This window comes from Diospyros lotus, chromosome 4 (assembly GCF_014633365.1).
Source record: "Diospyros lotus cultivar Yz01 chromosome 4, ASM1463336v1, whole genome shotgun sequence".
In the NCBI taxonomy this organism is placed as follows: domain Eukaryota; kingdom Viridiplantae; phylum Streptophyta; class Magnoliopsida; order Ericales; family Ebenaceae; genus Diospyros; species Diospyros lotus.
This window is the reverse complement of record NC_068341.1, coordinates 36,549,909-36,566,954: the sequence shown is the minus strand read 5'-3', so window position 1 is coordinate 36,566,954 and position 17,046 is coordinate 36,549,909. Positions and strand designations below refer to the sequence as shown.

General features: G+C 38.1%; 1 protein-coding gene across 1 annotated transcript in view; it reads left to right on the top strand.

Annotated features, from left to right (window-relative positions):
- LOC127799915 (probable E3 ubiquitin ligase complex SCF subunit sconB) overlaps positions 1–14,869 on the top strand; it is a 74,467-nt gene extending 59,598 nt beyond the window's left edge. Inside the window, exons 3-8 of the mRNA XM_052334201.1 lie at positions 5,179–5,276; positions 11,256–11,361; positions 11,648–11,865; positions 12,068–12,110; positions 13,191–13,444; positions 13,554–14,869. Of these exons, the coding sequence (XP_052190161.1) occupies positions 5,179–5,276; positions 11,256–11,361; positions 11,648–11,865; positions 12,068–12,110; positions 13,191–13,444; positions 13,554–13,971 (1,137 nt within the window). The 3' untranslated portion in view covers positions 13,972–14,869. The remainder of the gene's footprint in view (positions 1–5,178; positions 5,277–11,255; positions 11,362–11,647; positions 11,866–12,067; positions 12,111–13,190; positions 13,445–13,553) is intronic.
- Positions 14,870–17,046: the final 2,177 nt, after the last annotated feature.

The window sequence follows — 17,046 nt, the reverse complement described above, 5'->3', positions numbered from 1 at the left end:
TACTAATTACCCCATAATGATGGACAAACCTCTAGTAATACCCTGTTAGTCCTAGGAAGCCTCTTAATTCCCTCATCGTGGAAGGCCTTGGCCAATCTGTCATTGCAGATATCTCTTTCGGGTCTGTACTAACACCTTCTCCCAAAATCAAGTGTCCTAGGTATTCCACTTCTTTCTTGGCAAACAGACACTTAGACAATTTAACATACAATTGATTGAATTTAAGGATCTGAAAGACTGTCCTTAAGTGGTTTAGATGTAGCTTCAGGTCAAGGCTATATATGAGGATGTCATCAAAGAACACCAATATGAATTTCCTGAGGTATAGTGCAAATAGTTGGTTCATTAGGGCTTGAAAAGTTGCAGGGGCATTAGTAAGCCCGAAGAGCATTACCACAAATTCATAAAGGCCTTGGTGGGTTCAAAAGGCTATTTTCGGGATATCATTGGCGTGCATGTATATTTGGTGGTATCCCGATCTTAGGTCTAGTTTAGAGAAGATTGTTGCGCCATGTAGCTCATCCATCAGGTCTTCAATGATCGGTATAGGGAATTTGTTCTTAATGGCGAGGTCATTTAACTGGCGGTAATTTACACAAAACCATCAAGTCCCATCCTTTTTCTTGACTAATAGGATTGGGGAGGCAAATGGGCCCTGGTTGGGCTGAATTAGGGAGGCTGAGAGCATTTGTTTCACCTGTTTTTCAATTTCCGATTTTTGCACAGGTGAATAACGGTAGGGTCTGACATTGATAGGCTCAGAGTTGGGTTTAAGGGGAATGAAATGGTCTAGGTTTCAGTTAGGGGGAAGTGAGGTATGTTCAGCAAATAGATCCTTAAATTCAGTCAAGAGCATTTGGAGGGAGTCTAGTGTAGTTACATCTTGGGGCAGTGCATTTGCAAATGTTAGCTTCCCCTGGTCATTCTCGACCTCGCCCTTTTCTTCGGCTATTTCCTTGGCTTGAATAGAGAATAATTGGGAGATTTGAACTTTCCTCTTCTTCCATAATTTTTGTATTCATTTTCTCGAGATGAGTTTGCATTCCCCTGTTTCCAAACTCCTCACCGAGGTTAGTTTTTCATCGTCCACCTCCACTGTGACTTCTAGTTTGTTGAAGTCAAATGTCAGAGAACTAACTGGCCTCATCCAATCTACCCCCATTACCATATCACACCCTCCCAATTCTAGGACCCTCAAATCCATTGCAAACTCTTTCCCATGCACGAGCCATCTGAAGTTAGCAATCCTGTAATGGTTGTACTTTCGGTTACCATTGGCTATAGTAACAAACAATGAGGTAGTGGCCCTCAATTCACACCTCAGGTCAGTAGTGATGGCCTCATTTATGAAACTATATGTGCTGCTGCTGTCTATAAGGATCATCAACCTCCTTTTCCCCTACTTGTCCCCTTACTTTAATGATTTTCCCCGTGGGCTCCCCTTATAGAGCATGGAAGAATATCTCTCCTCCTTCATCTTCTACTTTTGCTTCCTCCTCCATTTCTACTACTCCTTCGTTATCTTCCCCTTCATCATCATCCTCCCCTTCTTCTTTGCCTTCCATCTTCAATAGCTGCCGTTTGCACTGGTGATTGGGGCCATATTTATCACCACATTTGTAACAGAGTCCCAACTATCGTCTTTGCTCCATTGTAGTCCCTCTTGCCCCGTTATGATTTGTTCTAGGAGGTCCCAATGTCAATCTAGCATTCATTCCCCTCACATTCATCCCCATAGGTTGTGGGAGATTCATGCTACTCCTAGGCCACGCCTTGCCTTTGCCAAAAATGGCTTTTAACGTTAGTTCTTGTAATTTGGCCTTCTCCGCCGCCTGTCTAACGGTGGTAGGCATCATCATCTTAACCATGGATCGTAATTCTCCCTTCAAGCCACTCACGAAGTTGGATACGAAGTACTATTCTGTGAGGTGTGGTTGTGCATCCCACAATAAGGCTCTCAACTCTTCAAACTTATCTAAGTATTCAACCACCGATCCTGTCTGTTTCAACATCTCGAATTCCTCGATTACATCTAACATATTCTTCTCCCCAAATCTCACGCGCAACTCTTCCACAAAATCGTTCCATCCCACCTCCACTTCTCTTGCTTTGGCCCATCCTTGATACTAGGAGTTGGCAATATCATTGAGATACGCCGCTGCCATGGTTACTCTTTGGACCTCAGGCACATTATATAATTGAAAGAATCTCTCGCATCTATGGATCCACCACCTAGGCTTTGATCTGTCAAACAGGGGAATCTCTAAACGAGGCATAGGCGTATGGTTACTAAAGTGAGAATTTAAGCCCCTTACCGGTACTCCCGCGTCCGCCTTCGACGACTCACTCGACTCTCCCAATTCGCCTGGTCGGGGAAGTATCCCATGGGCAGATTGGCTGGGATCAGTCGTTGACCGTGGTGGACACTCAGGTGGAAGCCTGAATTGTGGGAGAGCAGAGAGCATATTGAATATGCCGTGGATCCTCAACCCGTATTGGTCGATTGTCTCCCTTTGTTTCTCCAACTCTCGCTGCATCACTTCTTTGGTAGCGGCTTTATCTTCTCGTCCCTGCGCAATTGCTTCATGAGTTTGGTTCATCTCGAACTCCAACGCCTCTAAGCGTGTCCGTAGCTGCTTCATGCGTGTGCCTTCCGCCATTGATCCCGATTGAATGGTCTTTGGCTCTGATACCCGAGGACGTCTGGCTCTGATACTAGAATGTTAGGCCTTGAATCTGAGGCTTGCACGATTCAGTAATTAAGTAGCCGTAGGAATTTGAATTGAGAGAGAGAGAGAGAGAGAGAGAGAGAAAGAGAAATAGAATTGGAGGGAGAAATTGAGTGATTGGAGGGAACATAATTAGAGAAGGAAAGAATTATGTCCAATTCATGCATAATTCCCATCCTTGGCACCTATTGCCTTTTATAGGCTGCCTCAGTTATAACTGCCCAAGTACAAGTGGCTTAGAGCTACAACTGCAAAGTACTACAGTATTTTATTACATGTATTTGCCTAATGACAGCTTTACCCCAGCATACTAATTACAATCACACCCTTGGCCCATCTTTGGGTCGTAACATACCCTAGTGTCCAAGCTCAGCCCAAAGTATTTCGGGCCTTATACTATACTTGCTAGAGTGGGAGAGGTAGCCTATTGGTTGCAGCTACCTACTGTAGTGAAGGTACATCCTGTATTCCATGTTTCATTGTTGAAGAAGACAGTTGGGCCTTCACAACAACTTCAGATTCCTCTTCCATAAGTGGCAACACATTCTTCCTCTCCCTAGAAGTCTATCTTTCATTCAGAATTCTGTTAATTGCCCAGCCCTTAATTGAAGGGCTTGACAAAAACTCATCCTCAAGAATTCATGTAGCATCTGGATTTGGACGGTCTTTCCATTTGATGAAGAAGAAGATTGTTGTTGTTGATGGATGATGCTCATGATGAGGGTTGTGTTGGAATGGACGATGATGGCAGTGAACGGATGTTGGTGCTGGTTGATAATTTTCTAACATTTTGTAAAATCCTTGAACAATTCAGGACCTTCGACTTTGATACTAATTGATGGAGATGTATTATTAAGCAGACTTTGATTATGGATATTGAATTTGAGAATTGATTTGAGTTTAGTTTTAGTTGTTCTTGTGTTCTTCCTTTTGTACCTACCTTAATTAACCCTTAAGACAAATGAATCTAAGAAAATGTGGGCCGATAGCAAGGCCATCAATGAAATTATTCCAAGGTCCAAAGATATTTTGGGCATGCCACTTATGGGTTTCCATCGTTGCAATAAAACACCTAATACTTCAGATGTTGCTAAGCTATTCTTTTGAGAGGTTGTTAACCTTAGTTTTGGATATTTGCTTAGGTGTCTTGTGAGAAAGCAATCTAGTAATTAGGATTTGATCTTGCCAGCTACCGAATTTGTTTGTAAAAACTCTATCGATCCGCTTCCTAATAAAAGTTCTCTTCAGATTGTTCATGGCTATTCCCCACTCACTCCTTTGATCTGGTAACCTTTCCACCTAAAACCCAAATTTCCAAGCCTGCAAAAAATCTTGTCTTTAACTCCTGAGATCCAAATTTTTGAGCCTACTGAAATTTTTTCCAAGCACATCCCTAGTTTACATGCCTGAGGTCAGATGTGTAATTGCAATAAGTAATGCTAATCGTAAAATTATTATTGATTTGCATCATAGGGCTAAGGAATTTAAAGAAGGTGACTATTCATGATTCAACTTGCTCAATTCCCTAAATTACATGTTAGCTTATGTGCATGTTTGTGATATCCATTATTAAATAATCATCATGAGGTATATTACTACATAACTTGAGATAAACTATAGCAATCGGGATTTTAACATGAAGAGGAAATCTTTTTTTTTTTTCTTGATAAAAGTAAGATAATTCATCAGATCATAGCATCATAGGGGTACCACAAATACAAGCAAGTTGAAGACCAAGCCAATGCTCCTATGCACTCAAGTAACTAAATGAAATCCAACAAGGAATCCTGGGTTTCTTGGCTGAATTCCAGCACAATGCAGGATTTACTACATAGTTAGTAAAGGAAGTGGCAGGGAGGAGCTGGAAGGTTGTTGTTAAGGGAGTAGAGCAAAAGAAAGGCTTAGGTTATGCCTCTTTTTTTATATGGTATATTTTGGTTGAACAAAAGCTCGATTTCTAGATAGGATTTTGGCTTATAATCATTTTTTTTTTCCTTTTGTCCCTTGTGAAGATTGTCATTTTTTACTAATTGAGAACCACATGCAGGACAAATGCTTAACTTAATATGTTTAACTGATTGGTTTACTAATCATCTTTTTGGATAGACATGGTAACTCCGTTGACTTGCCTTATGGTTGTCCTTAGGTTACCTGCTTGCTGTTTAGCAAATATAATTTAGGGATACTAGGTATGGTGACACTTGAAAATTTTATTGGTTGCTTCTATTGCATCTTGTTTGCCCTTAGTTTTCCTTTGTTTTCACTTGCTATGGACGACTGTAAAGCAAATTATGGCAACTGTTGCTGTTTCTAAGCATCAGTATCAATGTATACTCTTTAAAATTAAGCTAAAAAGTAAGGGTCTTTTGGTTCCCTTTCAAATGATATGGTCTTTTTGCTAGCATCGTTAACATTCACTATGTCTGTTTTGCTGGTAACTGCTGAACAGGGTTCACTAGTACACATGTTGAGGATTGACAGCTTTCTAAATGGAAGAGATTCCCTTGTAACACTTAGTGATCATAATGCAAGAATTACTTGTATGCGGTAAGTAGTTGGTGCTAATTCTCTTGTTCCATGATAGACATTTACATTCACTATATCAATATTCAGATAGGATGTTATCAGCATCTCTATATATCTTCTAATTTCTGTCTTCATTTGTTAATGTTTGCATTTAAATTTTAAACTTCTGTGTCAAACTCTTGTAGGGAGTTTGTAATATTGTGAGGGAGCATTGTAGCAGATTATTTTTGTTGGTTAGTGTAAGAAAAGAAGGAAAAACTCGACTTGTAATTAAGATGCAGTACAAGCTATAAATTTATACAGTATAGGCATAGCCTGCCTTATGCGGATTTAGGAAACTACCAAATCTAGGAAATACCAAATCTAGAAAGAAATCAAAGGAAGGCTACAACAACCGAATATAGAAAGAAATATACAAAAAAGATACAAGACACAATATACAATCAAATCACTTAAATAAGGAAAGCAAAGTAATTAAATAAATCTCCCATGGACTCCCATGGATATGAAGCCATATGAATCAGCCTCATAAGGAATATGAATCAACCCCATCTTCTAACACTCCCCCTCAAGATGGAGAGTGGATGTCATACATTCCCATCTTGCATAGAAGCTTGTGAAATATGCTACCCGAAACCCCTTTAGTAAATAGATCAGTAAGTTGTTCGCCGGTAGGAACAAATGGAGTACAAATCAAGCCACCTTCAAGTTGCGCTTTAATAAAGTGTCGATCAACTTCAATATGTTTAGTCTATCATGTTGGGCAGGGTTATGGGAAATATTGATAGCAGATTTGTTGTCACAATATAACCGTACAGGAGCTGTCCAACGGATCTGTAAATTTGCCAAGATTATTTTGAGCCCCAACAATTCACAAATCCCTAGGGCCATAGATCTAAATTCTGTCTCCGCACTAGATCTAGCCACCACATTTTATTTCTTACTTCTCCATGTGATAAGATTATCACCAAGAAACTTACAATAACCTGAGGTTGATCGTCTATCAATAAGGGATCAAGCATAATCTGCATCAGTGTATGCTTCCAGACATGTGACCACCTTTTTTAAATAAAATGCCTTTACCTGGACTGCCTTTAAGATAATGAAGAATACGATGTACAGCCTTAAGATGACTTTCTTTGGGGTCATGCATAAATTGACTAGCCACGCCCACGGCATAGGCAATGTCTGGCCTTATATGAGAAAGATATATGAGCCTCCCCACTAATCATTGGTAGGATGCTTGATCAACAACCCCTTCTTCGAGGTCAGCACCAATACGATAATTTTGTTCAATTGGAGTATCAATTACTCTATAGCCCAATATACCAGTTTTCTGTAAAAGATCCAACACATATTTTTGTTGTAAAATAAAGATACCCTCCTTAGATTGAGCCACCTCAATACCCAAAAAATATTTTAGATTGCCCAGCTCTTTTATTTCAAACTCGTGAATCAAGCATCTTTTCAAGGCATCAATACTGTCTTTATCATCTCCTGTCACAATGATATCATCAACATATACTAATAGAGCAGTGAGTTTACCCGTTTTAGAATGATGAATAAAAAGAGTATGATCTCCTTGATTTTGTTTATAGCCGAAACCAAGCATCACCATTGTAAACCTCCCAAACCAAGCCCTGAGAGACTGTTTCAGCCCATATAGAGCTTTCTTCAACCGGCGTACAACATTTTCTCCATGATAAGTCAATCCGAACCCAGGAGGAACTTCCATATAAATTTCTTCTTCTAAATCCCCATGTAAAAAAGGCATTTTTAATATCAAATTGATACAACGGCCAGTCTAACATAGTTGCTAAAGATAACAAAATTCTGACAATATTCATTTTTGCGACGGGAGCAAACGTCTCAATGTAGTCCACACCATATGTTTGTGTATAACCCTTGGCCACTAATCTAGTTTTGTACCTTTCAAGAGAGCCATCTGATTTATATTTCAGTGTAAATACCCATCTACACCCAACAGTTTTCTTTCCTTTAGGTAGCTGGACCAAATCCCAACAGTTTTCTTTCCTTTGGGATCTCCAGGTCATCCAAAAGTGGGGTAGATGGCTGAGTGTTGCTTGGAATAGGTTTTGGTATAACAGTAGAAATTGCAGGTTGAAGTAAATTAGGACTCTTGGGTGAATTAGGTTGAGGGTTGCACTGATCTACACAAGGATTAGATAATTCAACATGCTTAGAGATAAAATCGAGACCTTTTCTCCTTGTGTAAACTTGCAGTGGGTGAGAAGAAGAGTGAACATTCTCTCTTGGAACTGGATTTAAGAAATCTTGAGGGTGATTTGAAGGAGAAGGAGAAACTGAAAAATTTGATAAATAGAATTTCCTTGACTGTTCATCCAATGAATTGGTCTCCCCCTTAATATCAGCCATATCAAAATATGGTTGGTCCTCCACAAAGCTTACATCAGTTGAAACAAACAACTTCTTAGATTGAGGATGGAAACACTTATAACTTTTTTGAGAGGAGGAATATCCAACAAAGACATACTTAAGGGCTCTAGGATCCAATTTCCCTCTATGAGGAGAATGATTATAAACAAAAACCAAACAACCAAACACTCTTGGGCAAAGATTTATTGGAATAAATTCTGGGAATGCCTTAGTAAGAAGCTGAAGAGGACTTTGAAGGTCAAGATTCCTAGAAGGAAGCCTATTGGTGAGATAAGTAGCTGTCAAGATAGTTTCTCCCCAATAGCATTTAGGCACATTATTGTGGAATAACAAGGATCTTGCAACTGCCAACAAATGACCATTCTTCTTCTCAGCTACTCCATTTTGCTGAGGGGTATAAACACAAGAAGACTCATGAATTATACCATTCTCTTGAAAGAAAAGAGATAGAGTTTGGTTGAAAAAATCTTTGGCATTGTCAGTTCTCATTCTTTTAATTTCAATACCAAATTGATTCTTAATCATGGTATAGAAATTAGGAAAAAATGGTGCATATTTTTGATTTGTTCTTTAGAAGATACAACCACACAACTCAGGTACAATCATCCACAAACAACACAAACCATCAAGCACCCGAAATACTAGGAATACGAGAAGGACCCCAAATGTTATTGTGAATTAAGTTGAAAGGAAGAGCACAGCGAGTATTATTAAGAGGAAATGAAACTCTTTTATGCTTAGCAAATTGACAAACATCACAGTGAAAATCACTATTATCTAATCCCTTGAACAAAGAGGGATACATAGACTGAATAACTACAAAAGATGGATGTCTTAGGCGAAAATGATGAAGCCATAAAACATCCTTATTGGATTTAGCTAAAAAAGATATAGGAGAAAATGTTTTCTATCACTCAGCCCACTAGACTCTTCAAGGTAGTACAACCCCTCTTTCACCTTAGCATGCCCAATCTTCTTTCTCGTGTCCTTTTCCTGAAATTCACAAAGATTTGGATAGAAGATGGCATGACAATTAGTGTCTTGGGTCAGTTTTTTAATAGAGATGAGATTGGTGTAGAGTTTTGGGACATGGAGAACATCTTTTAGAATTAGATAATTGTTAACGAGGATATCCCCTATTCCAGCAACAGTAGTTAGAGATCCATCAGCCAACACAATCTTTTTAGTACTGGGGCATGGTTTGTAGTTTAGAAATTTGTGTGAAGAATGGGTCATGGGGTCGGTTGCACCGGAATCAAGTACCCAGTGTGATTTAAAACCTAAACTTGAAGCATTTAAGCAACAAGAATTGAAAGTAATACTTGTGAAGACAAGATTTGAAGCACTAACACCTTGCTCTTTTTCAAGAGACCCTAATAGGTTCCTTAACTTCTCAATCTCCTCTTGTTTGAGCCCCATCAATCCTATTCCTTTGCCTTCTGTATGCTCTTGGTCTCTGTAGTTGGTCATATGAAATGGCTGTTGACCATTGGTAGTGTAGGCCTGTACCTTAGCCTTAAGTTGCTGTCCTCCTTTTGTTGGCTTCCCACGAAGCCTCCAACATTTATCAACTGTATGCCTCGGCTTCTTACAGAAAGTGCACTAGAAACTATCTTTGTTTGTGGTCCAACTTGTATCCATGAATCTTTTATCTTCTTTAGTCCCTCTTTCACGTCCAGCTCCTTTTAGAGTCAATAGAGCCGAATTCTCCAAGTGACCATGCTCCAACATAACTCCTCTTCGGCCTTCCTCTGCACGTACAATAGAAATTACTTCATTTAAGGAGGGTAGATCAGGCTTACCAAGAATCTAAATTCTAACAGCATCATATTCTAAATTTAGTCCAACCAAGAAGTCATATATTCGCTCATTCTCTACAAATCTCTTCTAGACTACTGCGTCTTCACTGTATTTCATTTGGATGCACTGATAGTGATCCAATTCTTGCCACAAGGTCTGCAACAAGTTGGAATATTCGGTGATAGACTGATTCCCTTGCTTGGTTGCTACTACCTTGGTCCTAAGTTCATAAATCTAAGCAGCATCACATACCTTTGAATAGGTAATCTTCACCGCCTCCCATATCTCCCTTGTCGTTGTTAAGAACATAATGGTATCACTAATCTCTGGATTCATGGAGTTCTATAGCCAAGACATGACTAATGAATCTTCTTCATCCCATGCACTATACATAGGATCATTCTCTTACGGTCCAGATCCCTCCAAATGACTCAATTTTCCCTTGCCTTTCAAGAAAGTTTTGATAAGTTGGGACCACTTGAGGTAGTTCTTGCCATTCAACCTATAGGTTGCTTGGACAATCGGAAGTTCTCTCCCAGTGCCTTGACTAGAACTTTCTGTAACATCAGTCGTGCTTATTGATTTTTCAGTTTTGGCTGCCATTCTATGGGTCAAGAGGGAATTGGATCAAGAGAGCCTCTCGGCTTTACAATCTCGACAGGCTTAGGACTAATCCTGGGGCTCTGATACCATGTCAAGAAAAGGAAAAACTCGACTTGTAATTAAGATGTAGCACAAGCTGTAAATTTATACAGCATAGGCACAACCTGCTTTATGCAGATTTAGGAAACTACCAAATCTAGGAAATACCAAATCTAGAAAGAAATCAAAGGAAGGCTACAACAACCAAATATAGAAAGAAATATACAAAAAAGATACAAGACACGATATACAATCAAATCACTTAAATAAGGAAAGCAAAGTAATTAAATAAATCTCCCATGGACTCCCGTGGATATGAAGCAATATGAATCAGCCCCATCTTCTAACAGCTAGTAGTTTATTTTTGGGAGTATGTAATATTGTAGCAGATTATTTTTAATGTTGGCATTTAAATTTTAAACTTCTGTTCTTGCATTGCATGCATTTTGCTTTACTGTGACTCATACGATATGAGTTCTTTAGCTGGTTTTCCTTTTTTTGTGGTTCATTCTCCCCTCGCAAGTGTCTCTTGAAAAATCTCTTTTTTCTATTTCTACATAGCAGATATAGTTATTCCACACTTCTCTTCATAACACTCTGGTCTGGTCTATTACCCCATGTAAGCTACGAACAATCATTCTTTTTCACGTACATGAACTTCATATTGCATGTCTCTGTTGGGATGAAGTAGGCATTCATTGCAAGGGAAATGATAACCTGATAGTCTAATACTGGAAAGAGGATAAAAAAGTTCATTGGCATACCTTTACTTTGCCTTTTTTTTTTTTTTTTTTCTTTTCTCGGGGGGGGTAACATGAGGTGTCTGAACCTTTGGCAAAGTCAAAGCTTAAGAAGCTGTCATTTATATTTATACCATAAATTCGTTTAGTACCTACTTAACATTGCAAAAGTAAGGGGAATGCTGCATGCAAATATGACTCTCTCCTAACTCTTGCAAAGTGAGGGAGCCTTGTGCACTAAGGGCATCCTTTACCTTTTCTTTGCCAACCTGAAACCATTTTCTGAAAATTTGGTGAAAAAATGCTGAACCTTTTTCATTCTATTTGATTTTGCTTGTTTCCAGTTTAGTGCACTGATTCGTGATCAATTGATCATTGACCATGTTGATTCCATGTGCAGATTGTTTCCCATTGATGAAACATCTTTATTTAGAAGCAAGACACAGAGAAACGAAAATGTTTTGGTAACCTCAAGCTATGATCACTCTATCCGTCTGTGGTGGAAGGTATTGTCAGAAGAACAATATCAATTTGAATTGTGACAGCAAACTTTTCTCTTAGGTGTCTGATTGTTTGAATCTAGAAGTGTCTGCACATGCAATACATTACTTAAACCAGTTGGAGCATATATATTAAGTAATACATTCCTGCAGAAACCGATTTATACCTGTGGTGGTAGCATTATATTTGTTGGTTTTTGTAGTTCATGCTATTCCATATTTGCCAAGAAAATAGGATATGCCACTAACTTTCTGGTCATTATTTTTCATTTGAGGCCATTTTCTGTTGTAGGGAAGTTGCCAAAGATGTTTCAGAGGTCATAATGGCCCGGTTTCCATCCTGTCAGATAAGTTGCTGGATGATGGTAGTGGAAAAATATTTGCTAGTGGAGGTGTTGATGGTACTGTTCGCCTGTGGTCCCTCAGCTCTAGTGGAAAGCGTGGCCAACAAGCTTTAAAGGCTACACTATTTGGGCATGAAAAACCTGTAGTGCTCATGTCAGTTGCCGGGTATGTATATGTTGCTTGATATCTTAAGCAGCTCTTATTTTTTAAAGGTGGTGAAGAAGGGGTGACAGTTAATCACACTTGATTATTGTTATCTCTTTCTAGTTTCCTCTCTTCAAAAATTAATTAATTATCTAAGTTTTCTGCAAAGGAGGAGTTCACTTGTTATCATTCTAATGCACCTTCTCTTTATTTCCTCTTGCAGGCACAAAACTTCTCTTTTAGTGAGCATATCGAAAAATTCTAAGGTATATTTATCCTCAGTTTTATATATGTATCAATCAATATTTAATTCTTAAACATATGTTCAGATTTTTCTATTGCACCCTTCAGGTGCAAGAGAGCATGAATTTGTCAGTTGTAATAGAACACTTGATACTTGTTATTCCAAGATGTTCTGGGAGACCATTTTGTAATTATAAGATATTGAGGGAACAAGATGCACTCAAGATCAAATTTTATAAGGATAAACTAAGAAATTTAAAAAAAGTAGTTTTCTTAGCAGCCCTTTTTGAAACAAAGTAGTTTTTTTTAAATCTGCTTGAATTCCACCAATGCTACCTTAGTATTCAATCCAAGAATGAAACCACCTGGCGTGTCTGAAATTCTGGGATCCAATATTAAATGAGTAGAGCAACCAATTCATGCCCAGAAATACAAGTTTTTTTCTAACCTTTGTTTATCTGCAGTCTACTTAGCTTTCAAATAGAAACTTGATGATATCAGTTGTAATGCGTGCAGTAGATACTAATGGAAATCCATGTACTCAAACTGGTCTCTTTTTAGTGGAAGTAGATGCTGGAGTCCTGCAAAATATGGTAATTTGGCAGTGCACAGGGGTGCAGCAATAGAGCAGACAATAACTCATGTACAAAAGAGAAAAATGAAACATATATTGACAACTTGGTTTTTGTTGTTTATTTTGAAGAGGGGTTTAACAGGAGTTGTATTAACAGTCTATCACAATAACAGTTGCTTCTTCAACAAATGAACAACCAACATCAGAAGATGCATAATATGGAGCTTATTAATTCCATGATATAACAGCTGATTAACTGAGGGGTGGCTAGTATCTCTAATCATTGAAATGGACGGGAGTACCAGCAGTAGTGTGACACCTCACACAGTTGCACCTTAGAAAACATTGTGCATTGCATTGGCGTCTGAATTCTCAAATGACAAATTGAAGCATGGCTTTCCAATCTAAATGCTTGCCTGGAGCGATTGATAGCCACATCATGATGTGCCCTTTTCGTAAAAAAAAATTGTTTAGGTGCACACTCAGTATTTTGATTGGTTCTTTCTCTAACCATTCTGAAATCATGTAGGTGAGAGTTTGGGATACAACAGCATCATCCGCTGTTCGTTCTTCTTGCTGTGTGGGAGTCACATCAGTACCTGGTCAGCCTGTGGCTATGAAATGCCATGAATCATTAGTTTATGTAGCTTCCCGTTCCTCTGTTGAGGCCATTGATTTGAGGACAATGCAGAAAGTTATTACGGCAGCCATCAGCCAATCAGAATTGCACTCATTTGAGATTATGCCCTCAAAATCCCTAATCTGCACAGGTGGAATTGACAGGTAATAGTTGAAATGTTTTAATCTCCCGTTATATTAGTAGAAAGTTCCGTGATAAATGAGGTATTCTAAATGTGAGAATTGAGAAATAAATCCTGAGTTAATCCTGCAGAGCAATGCTTTGGGATATAAGGAGAAGCTGTGGGACATCCAAGGCAGAATCGATAGCAGAGTTAGAGGGGCATACAGGTGCAGTGATGCATGTGCACATGGATCCATATAAAATAGTTACAGGAGGACCAGACGATCCTTATGTTCATGTTTGGGAGACCAACACTGGCGTGCAAACAAACTCTTTAAGCTGCTCCTTTCCGGATGTTTTGGGCTCTGGCACCGGTTGCTCTGCGATGGCTGTGAATGGCCGTCGAATTGTCACTGCTAGTCATGGTGAAGAATTGGGTGGTATTCGCTACAGGGACTTCACTAATGCTACTCATCACGTTTCCTCCAGCTGCACCGAGGCTGCCTCAAAGTTTTGGGATCCACAACCTTACAGCGACAGCGATAGCAACGAGTATGATGGACCTTAGATTTTTCTGGCGTAATAACTATGCTCTTTTCAGTGTGGAAGTTGCTGTTTTGAAATTTTGTGTCATTGATTCCAGCCTATGGATCAATCCGGAACCAGTATAGGCATGTCTTGTAAGTGGTGGTGGTCATACGGCTTGAAAGGATTCCAACAGTAAAGTAAGAATTATAAGGTGGGGTTCATCAAAGATTTTGGGGGCGGTGGAAATGAAAAGCTTCAAGCCAGTTTCTTGCTGATTTCCCAGTGACAGAAAATGAGAAGCAAAGGGAGAAAGTGCAATTTTGCTAATCACTACTCAGCATGCAGCTCCCCTAATGTCAGATGCTATTGGAGAAATTAGTTTTGTTACAAACAATTGGACTGATATTCTGTGACGCAGTATGTTCAGAGAAACATGCAATCTGACAGCCAATAAAGGCTTCAATAGCGAAGAACAAGGAGTTAGGGTTTTTGTTATGGAAAATGCTTTTGTAGAATGAGGGTCACACCTTGGGTTACATACAGGTGTTCAAATGACCAAAATGACCTCACAAAAATTGCAAATTTGTTTCTCCTGCCCTTGGGTGTCTCCTCTCTCATTTTCTTTCCACGGTCGCTTGCTGTAATCGCTGGTTGTTGCCTTCTTCTCATTGACTGTCGCCTTCCCTCACCTTGCGTCGATCGTTGCAGAGAGGGAGGATTCACGACGATCGGCATGAAATGAGGCAACAAGAGGAAGGCGACAACCGACGATTGCAGCGGGCAACCGTGAGAAGAAGGGGAAAGAGAGAAGGCAACAAAGGGTAAAGGAAATAAATTTGTAATTTTTGTGAGGGTATTTTGATTATTTATGTGCTTGAGTGTAATTCAAAGTATAGGACCGAGTATATAATAAAATAGTCCCTTTGTTATAAAATAAATGCACATCTAAAGAAAACTTTCAACATAATGTATATATATATATATATGTATTAGGGTTTTGACTTTAGACATCTTTCGCTTCGATTTAAATTAAGAGAAAATATGAACCCTCTAAATAAAATAAAATAGCAACACGTATTGGTCATATGATATGACAAATAAAAAAAATCTAAACTAATAGAAGACTAAAAATTTAAATCACATAACAGAATAATTCTGCCCTTGCATTTAATTCGACATTGCTAACTGGAAATAGGGTTTGATTTTGATTTTGCATTAATCCTTTTTATCCATTTGTATTAGCATTCAACATTGTTTAAACTTTTTTTCATCATAATCACTTATATAAAAAATGATTTCATAAAAATAACTTCCAAAGAAAGATGGCTTATGCTTAAGCATCTGATCAAATAATCTAAAAAGTGCTTTCCTATATGTTGTGATACGAGGTTGGTTAATTACTTAAGAAATACTCTTAAAATAAAATCAATATACAAATAAAAATGCTTTTAAGGTTTTTTGTTTCCATGAATAAATATTACTTTTTAATTATAAAAATGAGCAAAATTATAAACTTAGATTTAAGAAACAATAAAGTTATGTGAAAATAAAAATCTAATTTACTAGGTAAAAAATTAAAATAAAATAACCATTTTTATTTGGCATCAACAATTAAAAAATGTAGCAGGGAAATTTTAATTACAATATAAATCAGTGATCATTCTATATGGAAATGTATAAAGTTCTTAATGCTTATGATAAAATTATCAGTAAATCAAACACAAATAATTAAAAAATAATAAAGCATTTAAAATATTATATAAATTTATGATCTTTTGAGGGTGGTGTTGTCTTGATGCAATAATAATTTTGTAATTGAGGAAGAGTATTCATTTTAAACTTTTAGTCTTGGGAGTCCCATAAGATATAAAACAATTAGGGAGTCCTATAATTGAATAGTAAATGTGTAGTTTAGTAGAGTTATAATCCTACCTCAATAAGAGAGTTTTCTTCTTATATTATAGAGGGTGAAATTGACAAGTAGAAGAATACTCACATCTTTTCGGATTATCTATTCTAGATTTTTAGGCAAAGATATTAGATGTCGGGTTTGACACATTCTCTTAAATTCATAATTTGGATGATCCCTCGAAGACCATGACTTTTGGGTTTGAAGAAGGCTCTTGAAAGTCTCTCGATGGTATCAAAAAAGGCTTTTGGTATCGAGTGACTTGAGAAGGGCCCCTAGAAAGGTCTCCCAATGGTATTGAGAGAGGCTTTCGAGAAGGGTCACTCAGGGTTTTCAAGGGATTTCCATGAGAATTTCTCGGGTTTAGCCAAAAGAAGAACTTAGAGGATCACTTAGGGCCACTCGAAAAGGCCCTCAGAGGGTCACCCAAAATCACCCAGGAAATCAATTGAAGGATCTCCTAGGGTGTGCCTTCTTAGGAAAATCTCTTGGTGACCCTTCAGACTTCTTTTTTTGGGATTGAGCCCATTTTCTTGGATACAACAATTGCTTTGTATTCTTTCTTTTAGGTCTCTTGAAAGAAAGAGTAATCACTTTGTATTCTTTGGGAGACTATTCTTTTGGATCTCACATGTTTCTGGTTCTATTTGATGGACTTTCTCACATTGTGTAATTATAACCTGACCACTTTGATAAACCCAAGATCAAGCGTTTACCTTCACTCTGATAAAGTTAACAGAGACACAACTTTATTTCCTTAAAACATTGGCAGCGCATAACCTCCATGGCGAGTTCCCAGAAGAATTCTAGGTTTTAGAGTTCCAAGGTGTAACACCCCAAATTTCTTGAGTGTGTTATAACTTAGGATTTTGGGAATATAAACACTTTTCATATCACAATAGCTGTCATACATCACACAATATCCCAAAAATCCAAATTTACACCTTCTCAACTTAACAAACCCAATAATCGAATAGCTAAGACAGGCATTAAAATTTCAAGTGCGGAAGCTAGATCGAACCTGATATGGTTCACAACCATAATACTTTATTTATCATAAAATTGTTCAAGACGTCTACAAAATGTATTACATCATCTCTCGCAAATGATAACTGAACATCTTAAACATTTCCAAAATTACAAAGGTTCGCACATAAACATAGATATGTTAAACATGCTATAAGCAGCAAATTAAACTTATTCTTC